The sequence below is a fragment of the Lissotriton helveticus genome, chromosome 7 (genome assembly GCF_964261635.1).
Source record: "Lissotriton helveticus chromosome 7, aLisHel1.1, whole genome shotgun sequence".
Taxonomy (NCBI): domain Eukaryota; kingdom Metazoa; phylum Chordata; class Amphibia; order Caudata; family Salamandridae; genus Lissotriton; species Lissotriton helveticus.
In genome coordinates this window covers 487,478,222-487,503,849 of record NC_136068.1, presented here as the reverse complement: position 1 = coordinate 487,503,849, position 25,628 = coordinate 487,478,222, and the positions used below count along the sequence as shown (strand labels likewise).

The 25,628-nt window shown below is 43.6% G+C and overlaps 1 protein-coding gene across 5 annotated transcripts in view; it reads right to left on the bottom strand.

The window, feature by feature from the left end:
• Positions 1-25,628, bottom strand: part of HSD3B7 (hydroxy-delta-5-steroid dehydrogenase, 3 beta- and steroid delta-isomerase 7) — a 324,275-nt gene that overhangs the window by 49,309 nt on the left and 249,338 nt on the right. For 3 of the 5 annotated variants that reach the window (XM_078652477.1, XM_078652475.1, XM_078652476.1), the window contains exon 3: positions 3,528-3,683. The exons of the other annotated variants lie outside the window; for them this stretch is intronic. In XM_078652477.1, the coding sequence (XP_078508603.1) occupies positions 3,528-3,683 (156 nt within the window). The remainder of the gene's footprint in view (positions 1-3,527; positions 3,684-25,628) is intronic. 5 annotated transcript variants of the gene reach the window in all.

Genomic DNA, 25,628 nt, shown 5'->3' with positions numbered 1-25,628 from the left:
CAGTGGCGACATGTTTTGTAGGATAAGTGATCACATGTGTCATTAGTATGAAAAGTTAGTCAGCAATTGGTGTTGTTGTAGATGACATTCATTCACACTTATTCTATCATTTGAATATTACGATGATGAGTGTACCTGGCATGTTGATGGTCAGAGATGAATCATAGCATTTTTTCTTATTTACATGTGGAAGGTTTTATTTGAGAATCGCATGCTTAATACTCCTATTTCTGTAGCGAAATGCAGCCTTTGAAAGTACTCGGCTTATATTGTTTTCCTTAATGTATTGTAAGTGTTTTAATTCATCGATGAATGGAAATGTTTACTGCTAATGCTGTTGGGGTTGTTTCTAAGCAACATCCCACCTTCTAAACACGCCTGTGTGACCTGATTACTAAAAATGAGTCACCCACATGTGCACACCTCAAAGAAAGGTGCTTCTTGTGGGGGTTGGGGCGTCTGGGCTGTGGTGAGAATCCACAGTCCCTGTTTCATGCAGAGGATTTACCTCTGTTAATGAGTCATTGGTGGGCGGTGAAGGTGTGGGAACGCCAGAGGAACCTGAAGACAGAAACAGGCAGAGCTTGATAGGGCATCAAAGACGTGCACGAGGTCACGTCTCGACTCTGTACTACACAATGTATAGGGCAGTGTCTGAAACGTTATGTTTTACAAGTAATTTATAAATCAATTTGAACCTACAGTAATGTGTTTACAGTATTTTTCCAAACGTTTAACGATTATCATTGGTTGCTGGGCCCATGCTCTATGGATAGACACATGATTGAGATGTGTATGTTTTTGTGTATGAGGGAGGGATGGTTTAAGGAGGGATGTGTTTTCATACGATTTGTTCTTATAATATTGCACTGATTCTGAAGGTGGACATTGTATGACATCACAGAATGTTATAGTGTGTGGCATCTGCGTAGCGCACACTTTGCAGGTAGCACAGCATCGCTTCTCCGTGGATCCCCTGGATTTGGAAGGTGTGGGTAGCGGCAGATGGAGCTCATCCTGCTTAGTGCTGCCATGGATGTCCCTAGAAACACAGCACCTTTAAAAACCTGCATGCCCTGATAACTACAAGCTGCATGTGCAACACTTTACTTAAGAAAGTCACAAAGGACTCTGAAAATCCAAAAAGGTACAAGCCAGTCTTGAACATCTGGTTGCCTCATAGAACATGAACCCCACCCAACAGGAATCCCATGAAACTCAGTCACTCAAGACCACGCCATGTTAACGCCGTCCAGAGAAGTCTTGACCGCCCATTTGGAATGACCTCTAGAAGCAGCAGCTCTCACAATCCTTGATCTTTCAGACTGTGCACCACCCCACCCTGACTGACAACAAATGGGAGTTGTGCTCCAGACAGGCTGCCTCGAAATACGCTCGCCACACGGCTTAATTCGAGTCGATTGTTGGTGGTGGGGCCCATTTTCGAGGGTCAGCACTTATTTTCCTACACACCGAAAGTAGAAGAGGGAAACTCGTACATAGGGAACAGAAGGAGGATGAGAAAGTTGGAAAAACGGTAACAAAGAAATTAAGCAAGCAAGAGCCTGCAAGAGTGAGATAAAGGGTAGGCAGTGCCTGGTAGGGGATTAAATAGGCATGAGGTGTAATCCTGACTATGCAGTCATGGTGTTCTGCATGCCAACACGTAATAGTGCCAGCCGCAGGCTTCTGAGCAGCACTTTGGACACCGACCCTCGTTCTTTTACAAATTAGGCATTGGCTTGCCATCAGGAGTTCCCAACACAGCTCTACAATGACATCCTCCCTCTTTAAAGCATGATCTATTCCACCTCCATCCACAGTGACACACACACAGCTTCCGTTAAAACGAGCAAAGCCTCCCGAGAGGACATATCCTCAATAAAACCAAGACTTTTCAAAGTCAGACATTTCATGTTCAACAATCATCTCAAGCTCAATCTTTTGCAACACTGCTCAATCTTTTGTAAACCACTCTATACTGATAGATTGCTGGCATCACTTGGGAGTCAGAAACATGGTATAGGCTATATATCATCCTTACTCTAACAAAGAGCGCAAATAGTCTGTTTACCCCATTCAGCTTCGCAGCACAGTTGTAGTTTAGCAGGGCGCACAGTTCCTAACTCTATTACCCCTTCACACAAATGCAAACATCACTCCACTTCCACCCATCATCTAATCCTTCCATCTCCCTGTGTACAACTGCCAGATGACTTTCAAGTCGCCCTTGAGGTCAACACAAAGTCCCTCACTTACAGTTCCCCTATAGTGCATGCCTGCATACAATTATATATTACATGTTCCTCGACCATTATATACTCAAGTCAGACAAGAAACATACTCCTTTATTGCAACAAACTGCTTCCCACCATCATCTACCCTAGTAAGATGCCCAATGTGCCAGCGCAAATTAATAAAGCATTTAAAAACATTGGCATCTTCGTGGGATCAGATTTGTCGCATATTTAAAAGCCAGCTCATGTGTAGGTCTTCCTGCTACCTCAAAATGATCTGGCAAATCTCTCCATTTCTTTAGTTCGGAGAACCCAGGCAAAAATCACCTTTGTCCTTTCGTGCTGAAAATCTGTCAAGCATGCCTTTACCTTCTATCATGCCTACAGCTCAGACTCCAACAGCCCAATATAACTTTTACGTACATCCTAGGACTGCATAAGTATTAGAACTAATCCCTGTGAACGATTGATCTTGACTGGACATTTGCCTACTTATACATGCCCATTTAGGAAGATGTACTATGATGTAGGTATTATGCCTTCACAAAGCATGTCCTGCATACAGAATGCTGTTACAGACCGTTTCCTCCTCTACAATAGACACTCATTCAAGATACCCAGTGTACAGCAGGCCTTTACAAAATACTTTCTATATAGCTCCTCTTTGAAAAACACTCTCTCTATACAACGTATCTATTCTGTATTTGCAGCCCTTCACAGAACACGTCTCTATAAACTATTCACTCTTGAAATACTCCCTGTATACAGTGGCCCGTAAGAGTCTTCCCAATATAGCATGTGGTGCGGCAGAAAGCATTCTGGCACGTGGACGTTGATGCAACCTTCCACCACGCCTCGAATGTTCTGTATGTCTTATGTTACAAAATATTTGAATCCGTTTTCATATGGCTAGTTGGGGATAGGAGAACGGCCATGTTTGCAGTGAAACTAGATGTGTGAGTGACGATGTAGATGGTGCTGGCCACATGAATGATGATGATGGCGGGGAATCGGATGACGTTGCACAGCTAGTTGTGTGAATGATTATATCAGCCATATTGGTTACGTTATTGAAAATGCTGTCAATACCAGAGCAAATATGATGATGTTGTGGATGCATCTTCTCGTTTGCAGACATTAACAACACTGACTGTGTGTATGACCACGTCACTGATAACACTGCATATGTAACAATGTTGATAAATGTGTTTATATGACTACGTAGCTGCCTTTGGGCCTGTATGACACAAACACACACTTCGGTCGCAAAACCTTACCCCAGTGCCTTACCTTTGACATTTACTTCTTTCATTTTGTCCGGCGAAACCTTCCCCCATACGTCAACGATGCTGGCTGAGTGAATGACGACGTCCACACCTTCAACGGCTGCCATGACCTCAGTCAGGTTGGCTATGTTCCCTTGTCTCAGCGTCACCTTCACGTCCTCTGTGAAAAAAGAGGTCTGTTTAACTATGGCATGTTGTTTTTTTTTTGGGGGGGGGGAAATCGGGTAAACTCCCAACTTAAGGTTCACTGTCAAATTTGACAATCACAAGACATACAAGGCTGGTCCCACAATATTTTTTCCTCCTGACTAAGGGTGGGCGTAGTTGGCGGAATCCGTGAATTCCACAAATTCGCTCCATCTGACTCCCAATTAATAAAACAGAGACCTCTTATACTTTTGGTAAAATGACAAGTATCTCCGTCTTTACATGCTAAAATGCATATAGTAATTTCACAAAAGTGAAAATTAAAATTTAGCAAGCAGTGAGAAAGGTGATGATTTTGGGATCCTCCCTAACCTAGGGAGAGAACCAAGCAGATGCCTTGAAAACAAAGAGCACATCTTGCTGAACGATTCGGTGGTGGTCCCATCCTCTTAGGACCACCCCAAGCACAGTTTTGGGCAAAAATACAATCCCAACCAAAGGCCCTGTAAAGCATTATGGGACTAGATTAGCAGTGGACCGTGAATAGTAAAGTATCCAATATCAAAATATTTCTACAAAGAGCTGCAGTTCAACTAGTCATTACTAGGTGTCCCTCACGAGTCAAATGCAAAAGCATTGAGATTATTAGATCAAGCTGCAGTTCCATTAGTCATTACTAGGTGTCCCTCACTTGTCAAATGCAAAAGCATTGACACCCTTTCATTAAGCTGCAGTTCCACTAGTCGTTACTAGGTGTCCCTTATGAGTCAAATGCAAAAGCATTTGACTTGAGGGACACCTAATAACGACTAGTGGAACTGCAGCTCTTTGTAGAATTTATAGTATTAGCTCTCAGCTCAGCCAGAGTGCTGCTGCCCCTCGAGGAATGTTTTGATATTGGATACTATAATATTCACTGCCCACTGCTAATCTCGTCCCATAATGCTTTGCAGGGCCTTTGGTTTGGATTGCATTTTTGTCCATAACTGTGCTTGGGGTGGTCCTACGAGGATGGGACCACCACTGAATCATTCAGCATTATATGCTCTTTGTGTTCAAGGCATCTGCTTGGTCCTCCCCCTAGGTTAGGGGCAACCCCAAAATCATCACCTCTCTCCTTGCCTGATATTTTAAAGTTCACTTTTGTGAATTGGTTATATGCTTTTTAACATGTAAAGTTGCTTTATCAAAGCATTTGTGGGTGCAGTTTTGTAGCTGACTCCACTACGTGGAAGAACAAAGCTCCGCTAGCGGAGCTGAGTTCATTGCCCAGGGTTACTCCTGACTGAACACAGAGGCAGGCACTGGGCAGACATGGGTGAACACAGTCATCCCCCTTAACCCGAGGCCGACTGAATCTCTGAGGAGTCCCTTTCTTGTACATTGAAACTCATGGTGTCACCTTGCTCTTTTCCTTCCCTGCACCTGCTGCTTTTCATACACTTTCTATGTGTCCTCGTGGGGTGGGGTGGGGTGGGGTGGGGGGGGTCTTTCACTCCCTTTCCCCACATCCTCCTGGCAACATCCTTTTTAGGTTGAGCGACCTATCTCAATGCGCATGCGCATTGAGCGGGAGCTTGATATATTGTGGCTTAAACAGAGCTTACCGAGATCAGTCGATTCCCAGGCGATTTCTTCCAGTGCACGTGAAAGCGCGTGCACAATGCCACCAGCCGCTTGCCTTGCATTACCACATCAAAGGCAAGGCGGCCTCGTCTCAGGCCCCTGCTGCTTCACACCCTCATGCCGCTCTCCCCGCTCCGCCCCCTCCCCTGCCCGCCGTGTCGCATTTCTCCTCGTACTTTCACTTTGACGGCCGCAGGCCGTCTCTCGTGTTTCTCCTTGTTTTTTCTTGCTTTCCCGGTTTTAGCTTGTCATTTTTTCTTTCGTTTCTAGTTTTCGATTCCCATTGTTTTCTTGTTTTCCCCCTCCCTTTCTCATCACGTTGCTCGTCATTCTATACCTTCCCGCCCCCCCCCCCCCCCCCACCAGGCTCTCCCGCCCCCATCCGGCTTCCCTCCGCGCAGCCATCTGCCTGCCACACTTCTCCCCTCGTTCGCATTCCCGCCCCCCCCCCTCCCCCCTCCCCCCCCCTACGGCTTTCCTTGTCCCCTCTGCTTTTTTTTTCTTGCTTTCCCGTTTTTGGCTTGTTTTTAAATCAAGCTTGCACACGTATCGATCGGCTCCATATCTTGTGCACCACAACAGCCCATTCAAGGGGTGACATGTGTCTGACACCGAGTGAAACCGAAGGCGCTCCCGGCTAATGAGTGCCTTCACTGGAGCCGGCTACTCAATGCTTGGTTAAGTAGAAACCGGCACACCCACTGAACAACAGCACACACGTTATTTTTATTCTTTATTTGGTTCTGTGGTTTACCTGATATTAAGACGGTTTAAAAGTATTGTTACCAAGTGGAATATTGCTATAATAAATGTGTGCAGTAAACACGCGTTTAACTCCCGGACTACAAAGGCTGCAGAAAGCCGCAAAAATGGCAATAGATGTAGTCAAAATTACTTATAGGATTTGAAGGGCTGAACGCTGCCAAATTCATAATCTCCTTTAAAAACGCAGTTTGCTTCTGAGCGAACAGCCGCGACGCCTCTGCCTTGATCGTGCGCTGTTCAGATATTTGTTTTCAGTTCTCTTCCCAGTGTGTTGCAGTGGGGTCTGCTCGCTGGTCCTTGCAGTGCCAGCAAATCAATGGCCTGTAATACTCGATTGAGCCTTTTGAAGCGGGGATCCCCTGGTGTAAACTTTAACACAGGCTCATTTAAATATTAATGTTACACAAGTGACTTGTTAGGCTAAGTTAATGCCAGCGTAATAAATCCCATAGCTGGCGCTATATTTCCCTCCTGCCAAACGAAACAGTCCCTTGGATTCAGTTTTCAGAGGCTGTTTAAGCCCAAATGCTAGGCCCCAGAGCTGCATAGTGTCAATAATGTCTAGATGGAATGCATGCTCGTTTTTTTGTGTGACTAAATAGCCAATGATAGAGTTCGGAGTGTTCACTGGGACAAAAAAAAGCATAAAACGTGCTGAATAAACAGTGCATGTCTTTTATATTTGAGGCACATGGCATTTTGAAAGAATTAGATGGACATAGGTTGTATCACATTGTAATTGCAGACACAAATTTAAATGTTATTGAAATAAGATCATCTCATTTACAATACAATACAATAGGTGTCACATTTGCGAAAAGTTAAAACTATTGACATTGTAACTGACAAAGCTAATAATTTTGCTATTTTCAAAACCAACACATAAATTAAAAAAGTGTCATTTACAATACAATACAATACAATACGAATCGCTCAAACTTTCCGAATGGGAAAAGTTAAAAGTATGGGCATTGTAAATCACAAAACAAAAAAAAAAATGTCATTTAGAAAACCAATAGCTCAAACTTTCATACTGCGAGACCTATTGGCAACGCCAGTGCTTGTTGGCTTTGAGAATGGCTGAGGAGAGGGTAACGAGGAAGGAATTGCCCACCAGTGGCACCTTCGTTCCTTAGAATGTGGGAATGTGATGCATTACTATTTTGACGGTGGTTAAACCAACCAGCAAGTAACAACGCATGAACACCAAAGAGCTCCTGAAAAAAAAACATACACCAACACCTTTCAATTCGTTTTATTCAATGAAAACAACAGTTTTTAAATGTAAGTAATAAGTGCTCACATTTATTGAATTGTTTTTAAATATGCTTTCAAACAATTAAATTCAATTAAAAAATTTAATCAATCGCATTTTATTCTTGTCTCATCTTTGCTGTAGCCTGCTCCCAGTACATTGTACACATCAAAGAGTTTTATTCAAAATAAACAAGTTTTCTTTCAGCATCGTTCGCCATCGCTTGTTTTTATGAAACACTATACGCAGGACTAGACTTTACAGGTGTAAAATAGCACTTACAATCAGACCCATCAATGCACACGAGGAGGAGATCGTGTCAACGAGATGGTGACTGGGGACTCGCCCCCTTCTCCAGGTTCCTCTCATTCTTTCATCCACGCAAATGCACTGAAGTCCTCTGCTAGGAAGTCCTCTAGATTTAACCTGCCAGGTCCCGCCAAAATAGAGCCACCACAACTGAAGAGATTTTCAGCCATCTGACTCAGGCCACACTGGGAACCTTTGAAGCGCTGATGTGGCATCGGGCATATGGGCGCGTGTTTTTTTGTTATTTCTAAGCTCAATAACCTCTATGTGTGGAACGCATACATATGATTTACAAAAAAAGTTTGTAAAAAGTATCTTTTCTCATATTAATGTGTGATTATATTTTTGTAAAGCATTCATGCAGTGAGGAGGTCACTTCAGAGCGATTAAAAAAAAACGAACTTGATTACAAGTCTTATTTCACAAAGTCACATTTTGAGGTCGAGCATGAGCAGCGCATGCGCTGCACTGCGAGCCATGCTGCATTGGAACATGTACTTGAAGCCCTGCCCACTCTCCACCCATATTTGTCATTGGCTTGTGTCATTATCCTTCGTAAATGCTGGCTTCTGATTCATTTTTAGGTTTGTTAGTACCGCCTCGTCTTCATTTGTAACCTCCCATGAGGACTGGCCCTTTTACTTCCGTTATTACACAGTACGTCTTTTTTAGTCTGTAAGCACTATTTTCTTTAATACGTTTTTCTTACTGCAGGAGGGTCTCTAGTACGCAGTTGTGACCATCCGCTTGTTTATTTAACTTGTAGCAAACGGGGAGCTCTTCAGGTGCCATGGGAGACAGAAGGGGGCAACTCAGCGATGCCTTCAAGCATTTGCAATGCAATAGGGCTTGCATTTGTGAGAGTTTAAGCTATAGTCATTGTAAATGACAATGTCTCTTATTCATGTTTTAAAAACCAAAACATAAATAAAAGGCATTCTCATATACAATTCCAATAGCTCAAACTCGCATAAATGTGAGACCCATTGCATTGCAGATACTTGTTTAATGTATCACAAAAATTGATTTTGGTTTGATGTATCAACTCTCGTATCAACTCAAAAAGTTTAAAATATGAAAGATAAATGTAAAAGTCCATCGATTTTTACACAATAGATTCTTAAGCAATCTCTGTATTCATTAATTCATGTTTAACTGTATGGCTGGAACGCACATTATCTAAAGAGATTATGACCTGCAGACAATAACAAACCTACCACTGTACCGCCATTGGCCTCATGAACTTGAAGCCCCTCCAATAACATCAAGAGAAGTTAGATATCTAGGAGTAACCTTGTATTCAGATCTACCCTTGATACAACATGCTTACACCGTCATAAAAAGTGCCTTCTACACAATGAAAACACTATGGCACATACCTTGCACACCAACAAAAACTGCAAGCCAGTCTCACGCTCGTAATCTCCAAGCCTGACTATGACAACAGCCCATACCATGGCCCGCCAGCGTTCATTATATGCATAATCCAACTCTTTGAAAATGCTGCCAAAAGACTTCTTCACTGCTTTCATCCAAGAGAATGCATGAGTCTAATCTTGCAATTGCTCCCCTGGCTACCTATAGCTAGAAGGGCAATGTTGAAGGCACTGCATATTGTCCACAGAGCCTCCCAAGGAAAAGGACTGCTATACCTACAAGTTAAATTCAAGCAATATATACCAAAGAGAAACCAGCGCTCCAGGCTTGCAACACTTACCATACCATACCACCTTATCATAAGAAATTCGTAGGAGGCACTGCTTTCTCAATACCAGCTGTAAAGTTCTGGAACTCACTGCCAGCCAGCATTAGAAGCACTCAGGAGTATATACACTTCCAAAGACAACTGAAAACATAGCTATGTCTTATCTAACTGCACAACTCACATCCTGGCAACAGAACACAGAAAAAAGTTGCACCCTCAACTGCAGTCCTCAGAGTACAACCCACGAATTGCATTAACCAGCAAACTGCTTCCAATATGCTGGTAAGCAAAAAAGAGCTGACATATGAGTCGCCTTGACATTATATAGTTATGTACTTCTATATAGAACAGTTGTATGTATTAAACTCTCCATTTGGTTAAATAAATAACTATAAAAAGGTATAAAAGAAGATAAAAGAAGAATAAAAAAACCAGATTCAGACATGATTACAAAACTCAAAGTGCACAGAGCATAAAATTCAGAGAAACGATCAAAGTGTAATTCTAATTGCATTTATATAGCGCTTACTACCCTGACAAGGTGTCAAAGCACTTTAATGCTTTTATCTTGTTTTTGTAACTTTTATGGTTATTTATTTAACCGGAAGAAAATGAGTTTAATACATACATACATATAGAACAGTTAAGGCCCACAATGGTACTAAAACCATATTGCTAATGGTCAACAATTAGTAACTTATACCTCTTGAATTCACATAAGACATACCTGTTATGAGAGTTGTCCATCACCTGCACTGTCCAGTCAAAAAAACAGCCTGCACCAAATGAACAAGCATGGAATACCTGAAGAGATCTGTCACACATTCCTGGACAATTTAAAAGACTTGGGGCCCGATGTAGGTCGGTCGGTAACGGCCGAAAATCGGTATTTTCGGCCGTTACCGACCGGTATTTGAGCTTTGGTATGTAGGGACACATATTTTACAGAATCGGTAAATTTACCGATCGGTAAATTTACCGATTCTGTAAAATACCGAATCGGTAGTTATACCTATTCGATATTTTTGATATGTAGGTGGGACTCTTCTGAGTCCCACAACCCTTACCGAATCTGTATTTTACCATCAAATATATTTGATGGTAAAATACCGAATCAGGTGTGCATGCACATGTGTGCATGCACACCTGTGCCATATGACAGGCAGACCTGCCCTTAGGGCAGGTATGCCTGCCACATGGCCCCCGAACCTTTTTTGGGGGTGCTAGAGGGTGTCAAAGTGACACCCCCTGCACCCTTGGCAAAATCTGTATTTACCGATTCGGTAAATTCCGACCGGTAATGCCCCATTCATTCCTATGGGCTGCAAAGCCCATAGGAATGAATGGAGCATTACCGGTCAGTATTTACCGAATCGGTAAATACAGATATTTACCGATTTGGTAAATGGAACATCTGGATGTTCCTACATACCCCCCCTTCTTATTTACCGATTCTTAATTACCGAATCGGTATGATTCGGTAATTAAAAATCGGTAAATGATTCCTACCTACATCTGGCCCTTAATGTATTCCACCACAGCAGGAACCAAATATCTATACAGTTAGGGAGAGGATGTAGCCTCACGGCTAGAGCGGTTGACCTCAGACCTGGGGAACCGGGTTCGAGTCTTGATAACGTCGCTCAACATCCTGTGATTCTGGGCAAATCACTTAATCTCCCTGTGCCTAACAAAATTAATGTGTTCATCTGTCACGAATCTGGTGCTCATGCAAAGCGCTCTGATACCCGATGTCTCGGTTCTAGTTTGCACTATATAAAACTCTAAAAATATATATATATGACCGCTTCTTTACATCTCACAAAGACAATCAGATATTGGATGATTTTAAAAATACACATCCCAGCAGATCTCTCCACCCCTTTCTGTACCACAGCTATACACACAATCTCAGACTGGACAACCCTGTGCAGTGGCCAGCTAAGCACAAAATGTCATACGAAATACATAAAAGTGGACTGCAGAGCTGTTCAAAGCTTCCAGCATACTGAAACCATAAAACTGAACATATGTCTCTCACACTTCATCACTCAACAAACTGCTACACGCTGTGTCCCATAACATCATAACCGCCAGGCGCGGTTCGTCCATTGGGGCGTGGGGGCATAGCCCCCCCTGCCCGACGCCGCCCGCAGCTCCCTCATGACAATCATGTCAATGAATCAACATGACGTCAGACCGCCGGGCGGGTGTCATGTTGATTCATTGACATGATTGTACAGGCGGCAACACAAGTACGCATGCGTGGGGACGGAGGGTGAATTTTTACGCGTGCCCACGCATGCGCACTTGTGTTTTGGCGGCGTTGCGCATGCCCATCAGGAGCCCTAATAGGCGTGCTGCGGGCGAGAGGGTACCTGTGCCCCTGGCGCCAGGATTGGCCAGGGGCGCTATGACGGGGAGCAGAGCCCAGAGGTGGCGCGGACCGGCAGCAAGGTAAGAGTGTGTGTTTTTCGGTGTTACAGTAAGCTAGCTTGCACAAATGACTTGAGATAGTTCAGTGTGTTAAAGCATCTGCTGCAGAAATGTTTGCGTCTATTCCAGTCCACCCGTTTATTTCACGGCATGGGGTTTTGGAAATGTAAACATTCTCAGAATTTCTATTTTGATAGTTGCAACAACAGCCTTCAACAGATTTCATTTTATGAACATTTTCCAGAAAATGAGTTAACAACTTTGTCACCACAAATATAATGTACTCTTTGAACTAAGGTTATAAAATTTCAAAATGTTAACAAACGGTAGAGGCGGAATAGCATGATATATGCATTTATTATTGCATGCATGTTGGTGTATGTTTGTATGTGAATTTGTATAGTACATACCTAGGGCTTACAGGATGGCAAATACATGGGCGGTAGAAGGTTTCCAGCACAAAAAGGTAGGGGTGATGTAATATGTAAACTGGCACATCCTTCAACATCGATCCTAAAGGCTTGTTAGAGTCCATAATTTATTTTTATATGGTCATAAAAATACATGAATGATGGATGGATGCAGGGTGGGTGCATTAATGATTGTTCGGTGGATGGGTGGGTGGATGGGTGCATGGATGGATGCATGCATGATGGGTGGATGGATGCATGAATGATGGATGCAGGATGGATGGGTGGGTGGATGCATGAATGAATGATGTATGGATGCAGGATGGGTGGATGGATGGGTGGATGGATGATGCATGCATGATGGGTGGATGCATGATGGATGGATGGGTGGATGCATGATGGATGGATGGGTGGATGGATGGATGCATGAATGATGTATGGATGGATGCATGCATGGATGCATGCATGATGGGTGGGTGGATGGATGGGTGGATGTATGAATGATGTATGGATGGATGCATGCATGATGGGTGGATGCATGATGGATGGATGGGTGGATGCATGAATGAATGATGTATGGATGCAGGGTGGGTGGGTGGATAGATGGGTGGATGCATGAATGATGTATGGATGGATGCAAGGTGGTTCGGGCTCGCTCGCTGTGCTCGATGGCTGCGGTGCAATATGCAAATTAGTTTACGCCCTACACTTTCAAATGTCACCAGCCGCCCCTGATAACCGCACATCAGAGGTCATCACGCACAACATGAAAACACTTTGCACATAGGATCAAAACAAAGACAACATACTTCCAACCACACACCCTACATGGTCTAGTGTGCTACTCATGTAAGCAAGTGTTTCAGTGCCCCATATAGGGGTAGTAAGTGCTATATAATTGCTGCAATACAATACAATATAACTTACTTATTTAATGAATTTGTTTAGCAAGGAAATACACAAACCGGTGTCCTGGCGCTAGTCAAGAGTGAAAAAGCTAACCCTGAAAGGTAAATTGGACTAAATAGAATTTATTCACGAATACCTAACGATAGGTTAGAACAGGGCAAGTACTGTTTACAGCTTCAGTAAGGATTCTCTGTTGTATACAACCTCTGTAGTGCACATATAGATGTGTTGAGAGATGATGAATGATGCTGTTAGACTGCAGTTTGTTACATTTAAAAAGGAAATGGATGGATGTACACATAACTAACAAGAAGTTTATAGATATAGGGAACGGCGAGGTTTTGGATAAATGTATTTATTATAAAGTTTTTTATAGCGCAAACTTGATACCGAAGGATATAATGCCCTCACAACAAAGTGATATTTAAAATAAATAAATAAAAAGTTCAACAAAAAAAAACAGCGGCTGGTGAAAAAATGCTGTCCCCATAAAGTGATTACCTTGAACTTGTGGTCCCTTTAGAGCCTGTTGTGCCTGACACCAGTACAATATTATTATTTATACCTGTAGAGGCAGAGTATTATTCTCTCCTCAGTGGGTTTTAGCATTAAAGTCCATCCACTGGGTGGAAAAATCTTTGCCATCATACTGAGATACCAAATCCACTATGTTCACTGTGAGTCCCAATGTCAATGCGCAGGCAGTAAAGAGAGACTTGGGCCACCTATGCCTGGAAGGCGGTAGATTGTCTTGCAGTAAGCTGATAAGCTCCTTGTGACATCTCCATCACTTGAGGCCTGTGAAAGACTGTGACAAAAGACACTGTAGCTCTGCTGAACTACCTCCAGGAGAGAAGAGAAGCCTCATTGTCAAAATGCCAGTGCTGCCAAAAAGAGATGACTTACCTGGGTTTTGTGATATTCCAAGGTACCCGCAGCATATCACCTGACAGAATTAAATTCAGGGCATTCAGCTCCTGCCCACCAAGAAAGGAATGATGTCCTTCCTGGGGATGATGAACTGCTGCCACCAATGGATAATGAATGCAGATGCTATGACTGTTACAAAATGAACTTGCAAACTGTTTCAAGAAATTGAAAGAGACATTGTGTACTGCAACATCATGGGGACCGCTGGACTGCCTCACTACAAACTGCCTTTCCATCTCTGTTTCAGAGCAAAATAACATTGCAAATGAAGTGATGCTGCCAATGATGTGCTGACACAGCTGGAAAAGAAAGGCCTGTGGGACACAACTATGTGACTTTGCTTTCTGCAGTGACTAGGGGTCAGCAGCTGTGATGGTGGAGAGGACGGCTCTCATTGTGTTGGACTATACCTGTATTGTCTAGGTGCCATATTTGGTGCAGTGGTTGCTGTCTGGATCGACACAACATTTTTCTGCTAGCAGGCACACAGGTTATAATGGCACCATGTAAGATGCCCACCTGTTAATTTGTCAAAAGTATTACCTGCAATAGGTTATTCTAATGAGATCCATTCTCCTAGGACAAGATATGACCCCTAAGTAAGTTGGTGTTGAGATTGTAGAAAAGGGCACCACGCCAAGATTAGACACCATTAAAAAAGGTAGACTATAGGAGCGGTACACTGATGGTTCCTCCAGCAGACTGATAGACACTAATTTCCTGATAGACACTGATTTCAGAGCAGGGTATGCCATAGCAATAGCTGAGGTGCAGCTCTGCCACTTGGAACATCTACCCAATAAGATGAGCTGTATGCTGGAACAAAATAGTAAATACTAGTCAAGGGTAAAATTGTTAAACATTTAAACTGACTCACATTATGCTTTGCAGTTCTTATTTGTGGCCAGCTGTGGAAGTATCACGGATTCATAACATAAACAGGGCACCTTATTAAAAATGGTCCTTTATTAAGGATATTGTTAAAAGAAATACTATTGTACACTAGGATAGCGGTAATGAAATGTGAAGCATACACAGGAGCTAATACTAAGTTAGCCAAAGATGATGCCATTGCTGAAACAGCATTAAATGAAAGCATGTTACAGCCAGTGCAGATGGGACTAATGAACAAACATTCCAAAAATACAGCTCATTCAGAGACAATTGTTGTAAGCTAATGTAAAGGAAGCACAATGGTCTGCAACAACAGATGAACAGAGAGAGGATTGATGATGGATGTGAGCTGAATAATGAAGAGAGTATGGGCCTACCAGGATGAGATAGAGGCCTGTGTCCCCACGCAGTATTAAACTTTCCCTTACAAGACTGGAGCAGGGACCCTCTGATATTGCACAAGGGAGGATGAATGTGCAGATGCAAGTTGCTTCCCAGTGAAAGGGAACCTCTGATATTGCACAACGGAGGATGAATGCGCAGATGCATGTTGCTTCCCAGTGAAGGGATATAAATATTTGCTGGTGTGGGTGGATATGTTTTCAAAATGAATGGAGGTGTATCCAACAGGGAAGAATAATGCAGCTACTGGGGCGCAGTACTTCAGTAAAGCCATCTCTCCAAGGCTAGGGACACACCAGGGCATAAATAGCGATACAAAGGAGATCGCTTAGTGCCTACATTTATGCTGAAGAGGTTGGTTTTGGGAATAAAGTATAACATGCATACCCCATACCACCCTCCAACTTGAGGCCAGGAGGAGTAAATTAACTCCAATATAAAAATAAAAATAAAGGAATAAATTATTAGTAAAAGGGGGGAGGAGCTACGCTAGCAAGCAAGATGGCCGCATAAGCTCCCGGCTCCGCCGACCTCCGCCAGCAGCTCGTATATCCTGCAAGTTATCCTGTTTTCCAACCGGACTCCCGTATATATGAGGAGTGACTGACTCTGAAGGCGCAATCCAGAACTTTTTATCACACCGGATGACAGAGATACGCCGTGTTTCATTTTCGGCCTACCTGGGAGTGGAAGCCGGGGCCTCAACTTCTAACCCATCCGGGCTGGAATTGAACAACATCGGCTGTGAACCTTGGGCTTTGTCCAGTCTCCCGAACGGGGACATAATCTACCTGTTTTAAACGGCGATTTCGTATCCTGCCTGCAACGCACACGCCACGGCGTGACACATCGTTTGCTGCGGCCCTGTATCCGACGCCCGGAGACATAGTAAGCTTGTCGGGGGGGGTGCGGACGGGAGCCCCGACCAGCGGCGAAGGTGCAAAATTGTGAGGTGAGAGCGCCCGTGGTTGGTGTCCGCTCCAGATTTGCCTGCTTCCCCGGAGTAGCCGGCCTCCGGGGTCTGCAACCTGATCTGTTGCTTACGAGAGGAGATGGAGGGGACGAAAGACACACCACAGCTGCGCGCCGTAATGGCGGCCATTAGAGCGCTCCACTCACAGATCATCGTCAACTACCAGGCACTGTCGGTAACGATGGAGGATCTTTGCCGGAGACCGGACACTACAGCGGCTTTTTGCCATCATCGCAGCCGGCGGTGCCACCAATGAAACATCGTGTATCCAACTTCGAGGTCCCTGTGCAGACGCCGGATCCCTTTCGCGCTGCTGATTCCTATGAGACAGACCGCGCGCCCGTGGACATTGTCAGCGTCCCTTGCTTGAACCCTATCTCGCCGAATATCATTATGGACAACCTTGACTGCCTTAACAAGATCACCTGTGACTATTGGAAAGTTTTATCATCCTTCCACGCTTTTCCTCGCTGGTTCTGTGGAGATCGTGAACTTTTATCCTTTATTTGGCTTGCTCATACTGACTTGAACTTTCATGAAACCTTTACCTCTCTCATTGTTGCAGTGGCCTGGGTTATAAGGGCTCCAGTGGACATTCGTACTGGCCAGGGTTAACTTGTGGGACTTTTTAGGATACGGGAAAATAATTTAATCTGCTGCTGGGATTGTGACCTGTGAAATGCGGGAGTCGGGTGGTATGTTTCGTACTTACCCGGATTGATTGTGCTTCTCGCTACATTTATTTTGCACTTGTTTCCGGGTGGTCGCGTCTGGTGGAGGGTAAGGGAGTCCGGGAGTGTGTTTTTTTGTCTCTCCTCCTCCGCTTCTTTCTCTCTTTTAGGGACGTTTCTGGGCGACAGGCACGCTGCTAGTGGGTTAGGCCGTAGCCATTGCAGGGGTGCAGGGTGGTGGGGGGGTTTGTTATTTTGCCTTTGTTGTGTTCTATGGCCCCTTTTCTTTTTTCTCGCAGGGTCCGGTAGCGAATACTTTCGATCTCATCCTGCAGCATATGAGTGGGCGGGGTTTGGGGTGGGTGGTTATGATGATAGATTGGTAGCTTTGTTCTTCTCCCTTAGTGCACATACTGGCGCTTGCATTTTTACTGTTGGTCTTGATACATGACTGCCTTTTAACGCCTACCCGCATTTTTATACCTCCAGTGTGTAGCTCCGGATATCCTGTATCTTCTTCTTTATCTTGTTTTTGGGGGGGGGGGGTTACTTATAAAATGAAACCTTAGGCATATCCTTGATCTCGAAATGTTTTCAATACATCGTCTATCCTCTACCGCTGCCGGACCCATGGGTTGTCGGCTGAAGAGCTGTGTTACTGGATTTCCTGATACGTTCTGCATACATGTGGTGACCGGCCCCTGTCGATGCAGGGCTACTTCTGTATTTTGTGTTGAACGATACAATAAAGGTTTTCAACAAAAAAAAATAATAATTATTATTAGTAAAAGCAACTGATGGAACATTCCTGAAAGGGCCCGGTGCTCTGAATTTAGGACTGCCTGCAATGTGGCAAGGACTTCTAAAGTGATTATGGATACATGGTCATTGCGAGAAAAATAAAAGCTATTTCTTTTAGTTCTAGGTGGACTGGACCACAGACGGTGAACCAACGCCATGAATGGATTGAGGGGAGAAGAGCAAGGCAGCGCGCCCCAACGCCTGAGAGGACGGTACCAGAAAGAGATGACCATCTGTCACCAGAGGACCTGAGCAACACAGCAGTCAAGAAGAGGACAGACCAGACCATTTCCACGATCCATGAGGGCCCATCATAAAGTATCAGAGGGACGCGACATCGACATCTACTGATGCTGTTGAGTGAAGTACACATGATAGTCTGCACCTGCACCTGCAGAAAAATAGACTGAAGAGGACAACACAGGGCAGGTCCGTGACATAGCCCCTGAACAAGACGACTGCGGACCAAGAAGAGAAGAAGACGACCGCTCACTGCGTGCCTTTAAATTACTGACACTTGCAAAAATGCCCAGGAACTGAGTAAGAAGTGTCACTGTAGCACTATGCATTGCACAGAGACAATATTTGTTGGACACTTACTGCTGGTATCACAACAGCCTGTTGATATAATATTGATATCATCAAGATGTATCAATGTGACAATATATGCATTTTATGCAAAGCCTGTGTAATGCCATCCAAAGATATGTAACTAATGTTTCCTACATATATAGACATATATATATTTGGTTTTACATTAATGTTGGATAGGTATATCCAAAAGGGGGGATTGTTACAAAATATATATGAATATCCATATAAATTCATTTGCATGTACTTCCAAAGAGTTCATGATTATATAAGATCACATTAACATGAGGCCTGGAGCTCAAAATGGCTTCCTATCTGACCTTGACTGGACAAGCTTCAGCAAGCTATTCTGTACACCCTTACAGGTCACCTTGCTTGTCTTGACTACATGATATGCAAATGTTACACAGTGCAGAGCCTGCCTTTCTGGTCTGCCCATATCTGGCTGTTTTGCATGGTGCAGACATTGCACATCCATGTCAGCCATATTTGGCTTGGTGCCTTACTGTAGTTCAGCTGAAATGGCACTTCATACAGTATATAAGACCTAGAAACTTGTCACTCTGGGAAGAAGCGGTCTGAGAGCCCCTAAGGTGGCAGATCTGACTTCTTCCTTGCTAATTAGCAATGATGCATGCTTTTGGTACCAATAAATAAACTTCACTCTGTTTCTGAGCAACCTGCTGTGTCTGGTGAGTTTCATTCATGATATGCTCCTGGGAGGGTGCCAGTATTTCCCCATCAGTAAACAACCATGTTTTCAGCAATTTCTGAAAGACAAAATGATAAGAAACTGCACAAAACAGAAAAATGACAAAGTTCCACTTTTTGGTTGTCATAAAAAAAAGGACACACACACCATCGAAGGAGGCACAACCAAATCCTGGAATATATAGTAATAGCTTTGCTGATCATAATCACTGTCTCCTAGATGGGACATTCTGGCAAAAGTTATTTTGCAGACAAATGTACCATTGGCCAGTAATTTCTTTGTGACACGTTCCAAGGCTATTTAAAAATGAGAGTTGTGCATGGCGCAATAGGTGCAATTTAGCCAGATGCTCAAAGATGGCGGCACACCACAGAAGATCAGGCATTATGGCATAATGTAAGCTGTAGCATTTCAGACCACGTGAAGCTGAGATTCATTATCTCATAATATGCAAATGAATGATGGTTTACATATGCATGCAGTATTATTTTAACCTAGGTTTGAGTATTGCCAAAAATATTTACTGCTTTGCGTTCACTATAGATGTATACATTGTTACATTTGAATACATATTTTGTAAACACATTGGCATTCAAACATCCTATATAGAGAACAGTGTACATATCACAGCTTTGACTGACAAATAGGCCCTTACCCTTTAAAGTGAGGGATATGACAGGTTGTGACATCACTGCCTGTAACATTGATGTCACACTGTGCTATGTAATTGCACATTGGTTATGTAAATTAGTCTATTTTCATTTAGGACCTGTAGCCTGGCTATGAGGAAGATGACATTACTACATTCAAGGGGGATCTGGCCTTCAAGAGACCAGCCTGGTTTCTCTGAGGAATCAGCGGGAAGACTGCCTGTTTCCCAGCACAGTAGGCTCTAAAGGCACATGCATGTAAAAACATACCATGGCTTTTCAAAAGCAGTGCTTAATTTGTAGAAAAATAAGTGCCAAGGCTCTTATCAGTAGGCCACTTACGCTTGTGCTGTCCACTGCCGCTGTCAATTACAGTTTCCGATCCAGAAAAGACATGGCTTGGCAGCTCGGGCTGGACTGTTCCCATGAGGCACAGGGTCAAGACTGATTTGCATATAGCTGTGTCTGAAATGAGCTAAAGAACGATGATGCATTCAACCCAAATCTGTGACTGGGGGTGAGTGTCTGAAAAGTTTCAGCGGTCCGTCCATCATCTCCTTGTGTCAATTACAGTAACTGCATAACAAATGAGTGAAACTCCTACAAGTGTGACAATTCTGACAATTTCAGAGCCCCAAAGTTAAAAGAATGAATTTGGCAGCAGGTATTAGTCATTCTTAATGTATACTGAATTAATAAACAACAGTTGTTGTGCTCATCTCTGAGTTAAAAAAAATAAGTACCGCTGCTGACAAAATCACCGGCTCAAATTTAGCACTGCTCAAAAGGTTAGTACGCGCCAGGATTAGTTTTCTCTGTGTGTGATGGGGCTTGATTCGCCAGTGCATCCCCATTAGCTTACATTGGTCTGGAGGAAGTATTAAGTGGGTGAAAGCTGAAATAAACTTATGTTGCTGCAAAGCCACGGCTGGTCTCACAGGTATAAGCGCATCAAGGAAAATAATGCACATATCATGGTTCCATGCGTAGAACCAACATATATTCATCTAAGAATACCAGATGAGAAGGTGAGGATTATTGGTGTATGATTGGAGAAATTGTGCCATTATTTTTACAACACTGGCTGGGCCAGTGCTGGATAGTAGAGGGAAACCGGGGATCCTGGATCCAGCAGCTATTTGTGGGCCTGATCTGCGATCTGCCCATCCCAGGGAATATGCTGAATTTGTCCTGGTGACTTTTTCTGAAACCAGGACACAATTAGGCAGTGCTCGCATGTTGCGTTGGATGGTGTCTGTGTGTTCGAAGCAGCTACCTGCATTTGGGAAGGGGCTTTCTTATTTTAACTTCCTGCAGGCCCCAAAGGACGGAATTAAAGGGCCACCAACCTTTCTTTTCCTGAAGTATCATCCTTGGAAGCCATATCGAACCCATCAACTAGACGCAAATGCAATGGAAAGAAACCAACGTGCACAACTTGTTATCACTTTACAGGAACTTAAGAGAAACTATTGGAGGCAGGTTTTTAACTTTGTTCATCTCGCCTATGTAAGTGATGTGCATGCAGTGTAAGAATGCCGAGTATATCTGGGTGTATTTACACAAATAATGATTTAAATGGCAAACATTTCTTCTCCACAGATCCTTTTATTGTACATTGGCCAGTCTGGTCTCCTGGATACTGTAACTATATTTTTGCTTGTTATGCACTGAAGGTTTTTTTTGGTTGTTTTTTTGCATCTAATACCCATGTATCTATTTATGATAGTAGGTTCTAACATCAAGGACCAGCATTGAACCCTATGGTATTTTCTTTGTATTTATGTAACAATGTCACCTACCCTGTAAAGCGCTCTGATACCCGCAAGGGTCTGGTTCGCGCTATATAAAACTTTAAAAATAAATACAAAAATAACTATTTCTTCTTATTTTATTCTTTTATAGCGCTACTCATCCCAGTGTAGGGTGTCAGAGCACTTTACATCACACACAGACTCAATAAATCATACAAGTGTGTAGATCACTGAACAGAAAATCTTGCCTGAGACAATGTTGGCTATAAAGTGTAGGGAAATGGCCATTACAACGCGGGCTGAGCCACACTTGCCATTTCCCAGCAAGCGGAAGCAGGCTTACCTTAACCACGCATGGTTAAGGCAATGCGTGGTCTAGTGTCCAGATGGGCGGGGAGAGGAAGGGAAGCATCAGAACTGGAAGCTCTGTCTAGACGCAGACAGGTAAGTGGGGCTGGGCCCCGGTTATGGGGGTTCGTTTTTGGGGTTGGGTTTAGGGTGGGAGGAGGGTAGGTTTTGGGGCTTGGGCAGGGTTTGGGTGGGTGGGTGCTAGTTTTTAGGACTGGACCGGTTTCAGGACTTTTGGTGTATCAGGGTAGTTTTTAAGGCTGGAGGCGGGGTTTTAGGGCTAAGGGCAGGGGGTGGGGTAGTTTACAGGGGTGGGGGTCAGGTTTTAGGGACCAGGGTGGAGGGCTGGGGTCAGGGTAGTTTATAGGGCCGGGGCCGAGATTTAGGGCGGGGCCTAAGATCGGGGTCTTTTTTAGGATGCAGAGGCCGAGATGTAGGGCTTAGGGAGGGGGGGGCAGTTTTCAGTGCTGAGGCAGTTTTAGGGCTTAGGGCCAGGGGGGCTGTGGCCGGGGTAGATTTTAGGGAGATCTTAACCATGCATACCCCTTTACCAATCATGCCTTTACAATGAAATTGAGTGATAAAGGCATGGGCGGTAAAAGAATGCGTGGTTAAGACACTTTCGTTGTTGGGACTGCGTTGTAGAAGCATGCGTACTTCTGTCATACAACCGAAGGAAGCAAATATCATCCATAATTGTAGACATTTAATGTTATGAGTGAATGGTCAGAGAAACACAAAGTCTGGATATAAAACATTAACACTGTGATTGGGGTTGTATAATAATAAAAAGACTTTATTACATCCCAAAGGAACATTAATTTGCGACCTTAGAATGACAACAGATTGAGAAAAAAAGAACAAGGATGTAAACCCATGTCTTACAGTTTGCATGCAGCACCTTGATGTCGGTAAATAGATCACAAGTTCTGCCCATTATGACTCCACCCCCTTTCCCCTGCTACACATTGGTCCCCAATTATGGGCTCCCGAAATAAAAGAATTCTGATTCCAGGTCTTGGCCTGGCGTGAGATGATTATGTACTGCCATCTGTCTATAAACCATATTACATTACATGCTCTAGGTGGCACTACTGACCTTTTCTGTGGCAAGAAAGTTTGCTTTTTGCTTCGTATTGGGAATGTGCCAACGTTTCCGGAGCAAATCAGCCCATAGCCCATTGCATGTTAGTGCTACCTCGAGCATAATTCAGTCTTTAAATTATGTAAGGACTGGGTTTAAACATTCACTGGATAATATAAAACTTGCTGCAAGTTTTTAGGTTTCCCTTGCACAGTGCTTGTGCTGTTGTTGTGAAATCTATTGTATTAAATATATCTTAAAATGGACTTGTATCCCACCTTCACTTCTTTTTGATTATTCCGCTTGTCACTTAACTTTTCCTCGTTTCTATTGGTTGTAGGCATTCTATTTCCTGTTCTTACATGTGTGTTTCTCTTATCAGCGTCCCATCTGCAAAGTGCTGTGTTCATCCGCTTTCGTGGAATTTCTTTTAAGCGTCTCAAGCAACGATTGGGAAAACAAAATAAATACTTATTTGCTTTTCCTTTTTCAATTCAACTCGATGACACTGATAATCAATTGGTTCCTGGGTTCCGAACCTTTCAATATAGTATGCACCCAGGTATGCGCCAAAAATACAACATGTTTTCGGTAGCAGTACCTTTCCAACACGGCTGCCACACTTTTGATTGCTAACTAACTGCGATTATATTTTGAATGAATGATACTTTATTGTTTGGTTACTCAAAACCATTACATTAAAAACAAAATACAAAATTACAAAAGTTAAAACCAAGGGAGTTTCGGGAGATCAGTCTATGTGGTGGCTCCCTGAGCACTGGTGGATACTGTAAATGGGGTACATGGTGAGACATGGATCTGCAAAGTCTCTATATGTTCGAACCATCAGAGGCCATCAACATGGACCATGTCTGATGGATAAACTTTCCGAAAGAGGCCATGTGTTTTACCGTGGTCAGAGTGTAGAGATGGTTGATCGCCTCCTTTGAAGTACGTGACCCTGCTTGTCTTAGGATTGGCCTGAGATAAAGACTGCGAGCCGTACGCAAGGCCGGGCAGCAGAATAGAAAATGGGCCAGTGACTCTCGTTTATACCTGTAAAGCCTACATTCCCGGACTCCTAAGGCGACCTGTCCGGAGGCGTATAATTCTTTGAGGGGCAGCGGATGTAGTCTGTAGGCTAAAATCTTGTGAAGGGCTGCGCGGTTATACAATTTCATTGACTTTAATAAAATATACCATTGTATTTGTTCTATGACATAAGGATCTCGATTTCTCCTGTCTCTGTATGGCTCATTATACCTCATGTTTTATCTCGCTGTATTGCTATCCATCTAATGCAGAACCATTGTTCGATGGCCGCCACAAATTCCTACCAGTACTCTCTCCGATTTCCCCATCATGGCCGCCAATAGGCACACCCCTTGTGCAGATGCGCACACACTCCTTTTAGTGTATTTTTTGCCGGCCACTCCACTAGTCACTTGCTCCCAGCCATGGGTCATCGTGTTTACTTTGGCGACTCTGGTAAGTGGCTCTTGCGACTTCCAGTGGTATTCACCATGTCTCTGCTATATTGCTTGCTTACCCCCATAATTTTTCATTTTAGGCCACTTAACTAGCCCCTCGGAGAAACTCTGTGTTCCATCCATAAGATAATTGTGGCAAGACTCACTTACGCTGCCTGTGCACTGTTCGTCTGTCCTTTCTCTGGTGGTAATACCCTCTCTGTTGTTAGTCCCATCACTCTCCTTGGACTAATGTTATTATTGGTTCATTAACACAAGTGTTGGCCAATTGGCCTGTGGTACATCCTTCTTGCCCATCTTTGCAGCATACTCAGGTTTGTTTTTCCCTGACTACTTGGCCTTGTCATTCTCATCTGCCTCAGTATTCCCCACCTCACGTTCCCCTTCTTCCACCTTCCAGTTATGTAAATTTGAGTTCTTCTGAATACACTTATAGTGTGTCCTGGTCTATAAGTGTATTCAAGACCACGCTGTGGGTCCCACAAGGTAGGTTTACTGCTATTCCTCCTACCGAATGGTTTTTCACTTACACGCAATTGCGGCACTGGTTCAGTGAGCATGCCTCAATTATTCCACGTCATCACATCGTAGAAATTTTTGATATTTTGAGTGACACGCACGATTGCACCTGAACGCTCGTGCATTTGATTTTTCAAACTTTTGCTATTACTTAGCCGCACTATACCACTAGTAACGGCAGAATATATTGCCTTTCTGTACATAATTAAGGCATAACACTTTAACAGACTTTCTGTAACATATATTGTACAACTACTCAGCAAGCTACAATTTACAACAGCTTATTATTAATCACAAGGGTGAAACCTAATGCATTTACCAATGATTATTATGTTATGTTATGTTGTGCATTTGTGTAATGCCTACTGCCATTTCCCCCATAATGCCTTCCGAAAGGTGGGGTACTCATTGCTTTGACGCCATTCTGTGTTCATTTTCATCACTCTGTGGTAAGTCTGTGTATCTTGAGAGGGAGTTCAGGAGTCCACACTACAGGGAACTGGTGCTACCAAAACCCCAAACGAGTACTCGTGTCGTGTTTACATCTGCCCGGCAGCCCCGGTTTTTCCACGTCTTCCAGGCGGCCTGACATTTATTTTAATTTTCACTACATTGGAGAGTGGGTCGGACGAGCATGCGCATGACTTCCAATTTTGAGCGTGTTCACTCTTACACCAACGCTCGCTAGTTAGATCAAACTGTGCACACAAGTTTATTGGTAAAA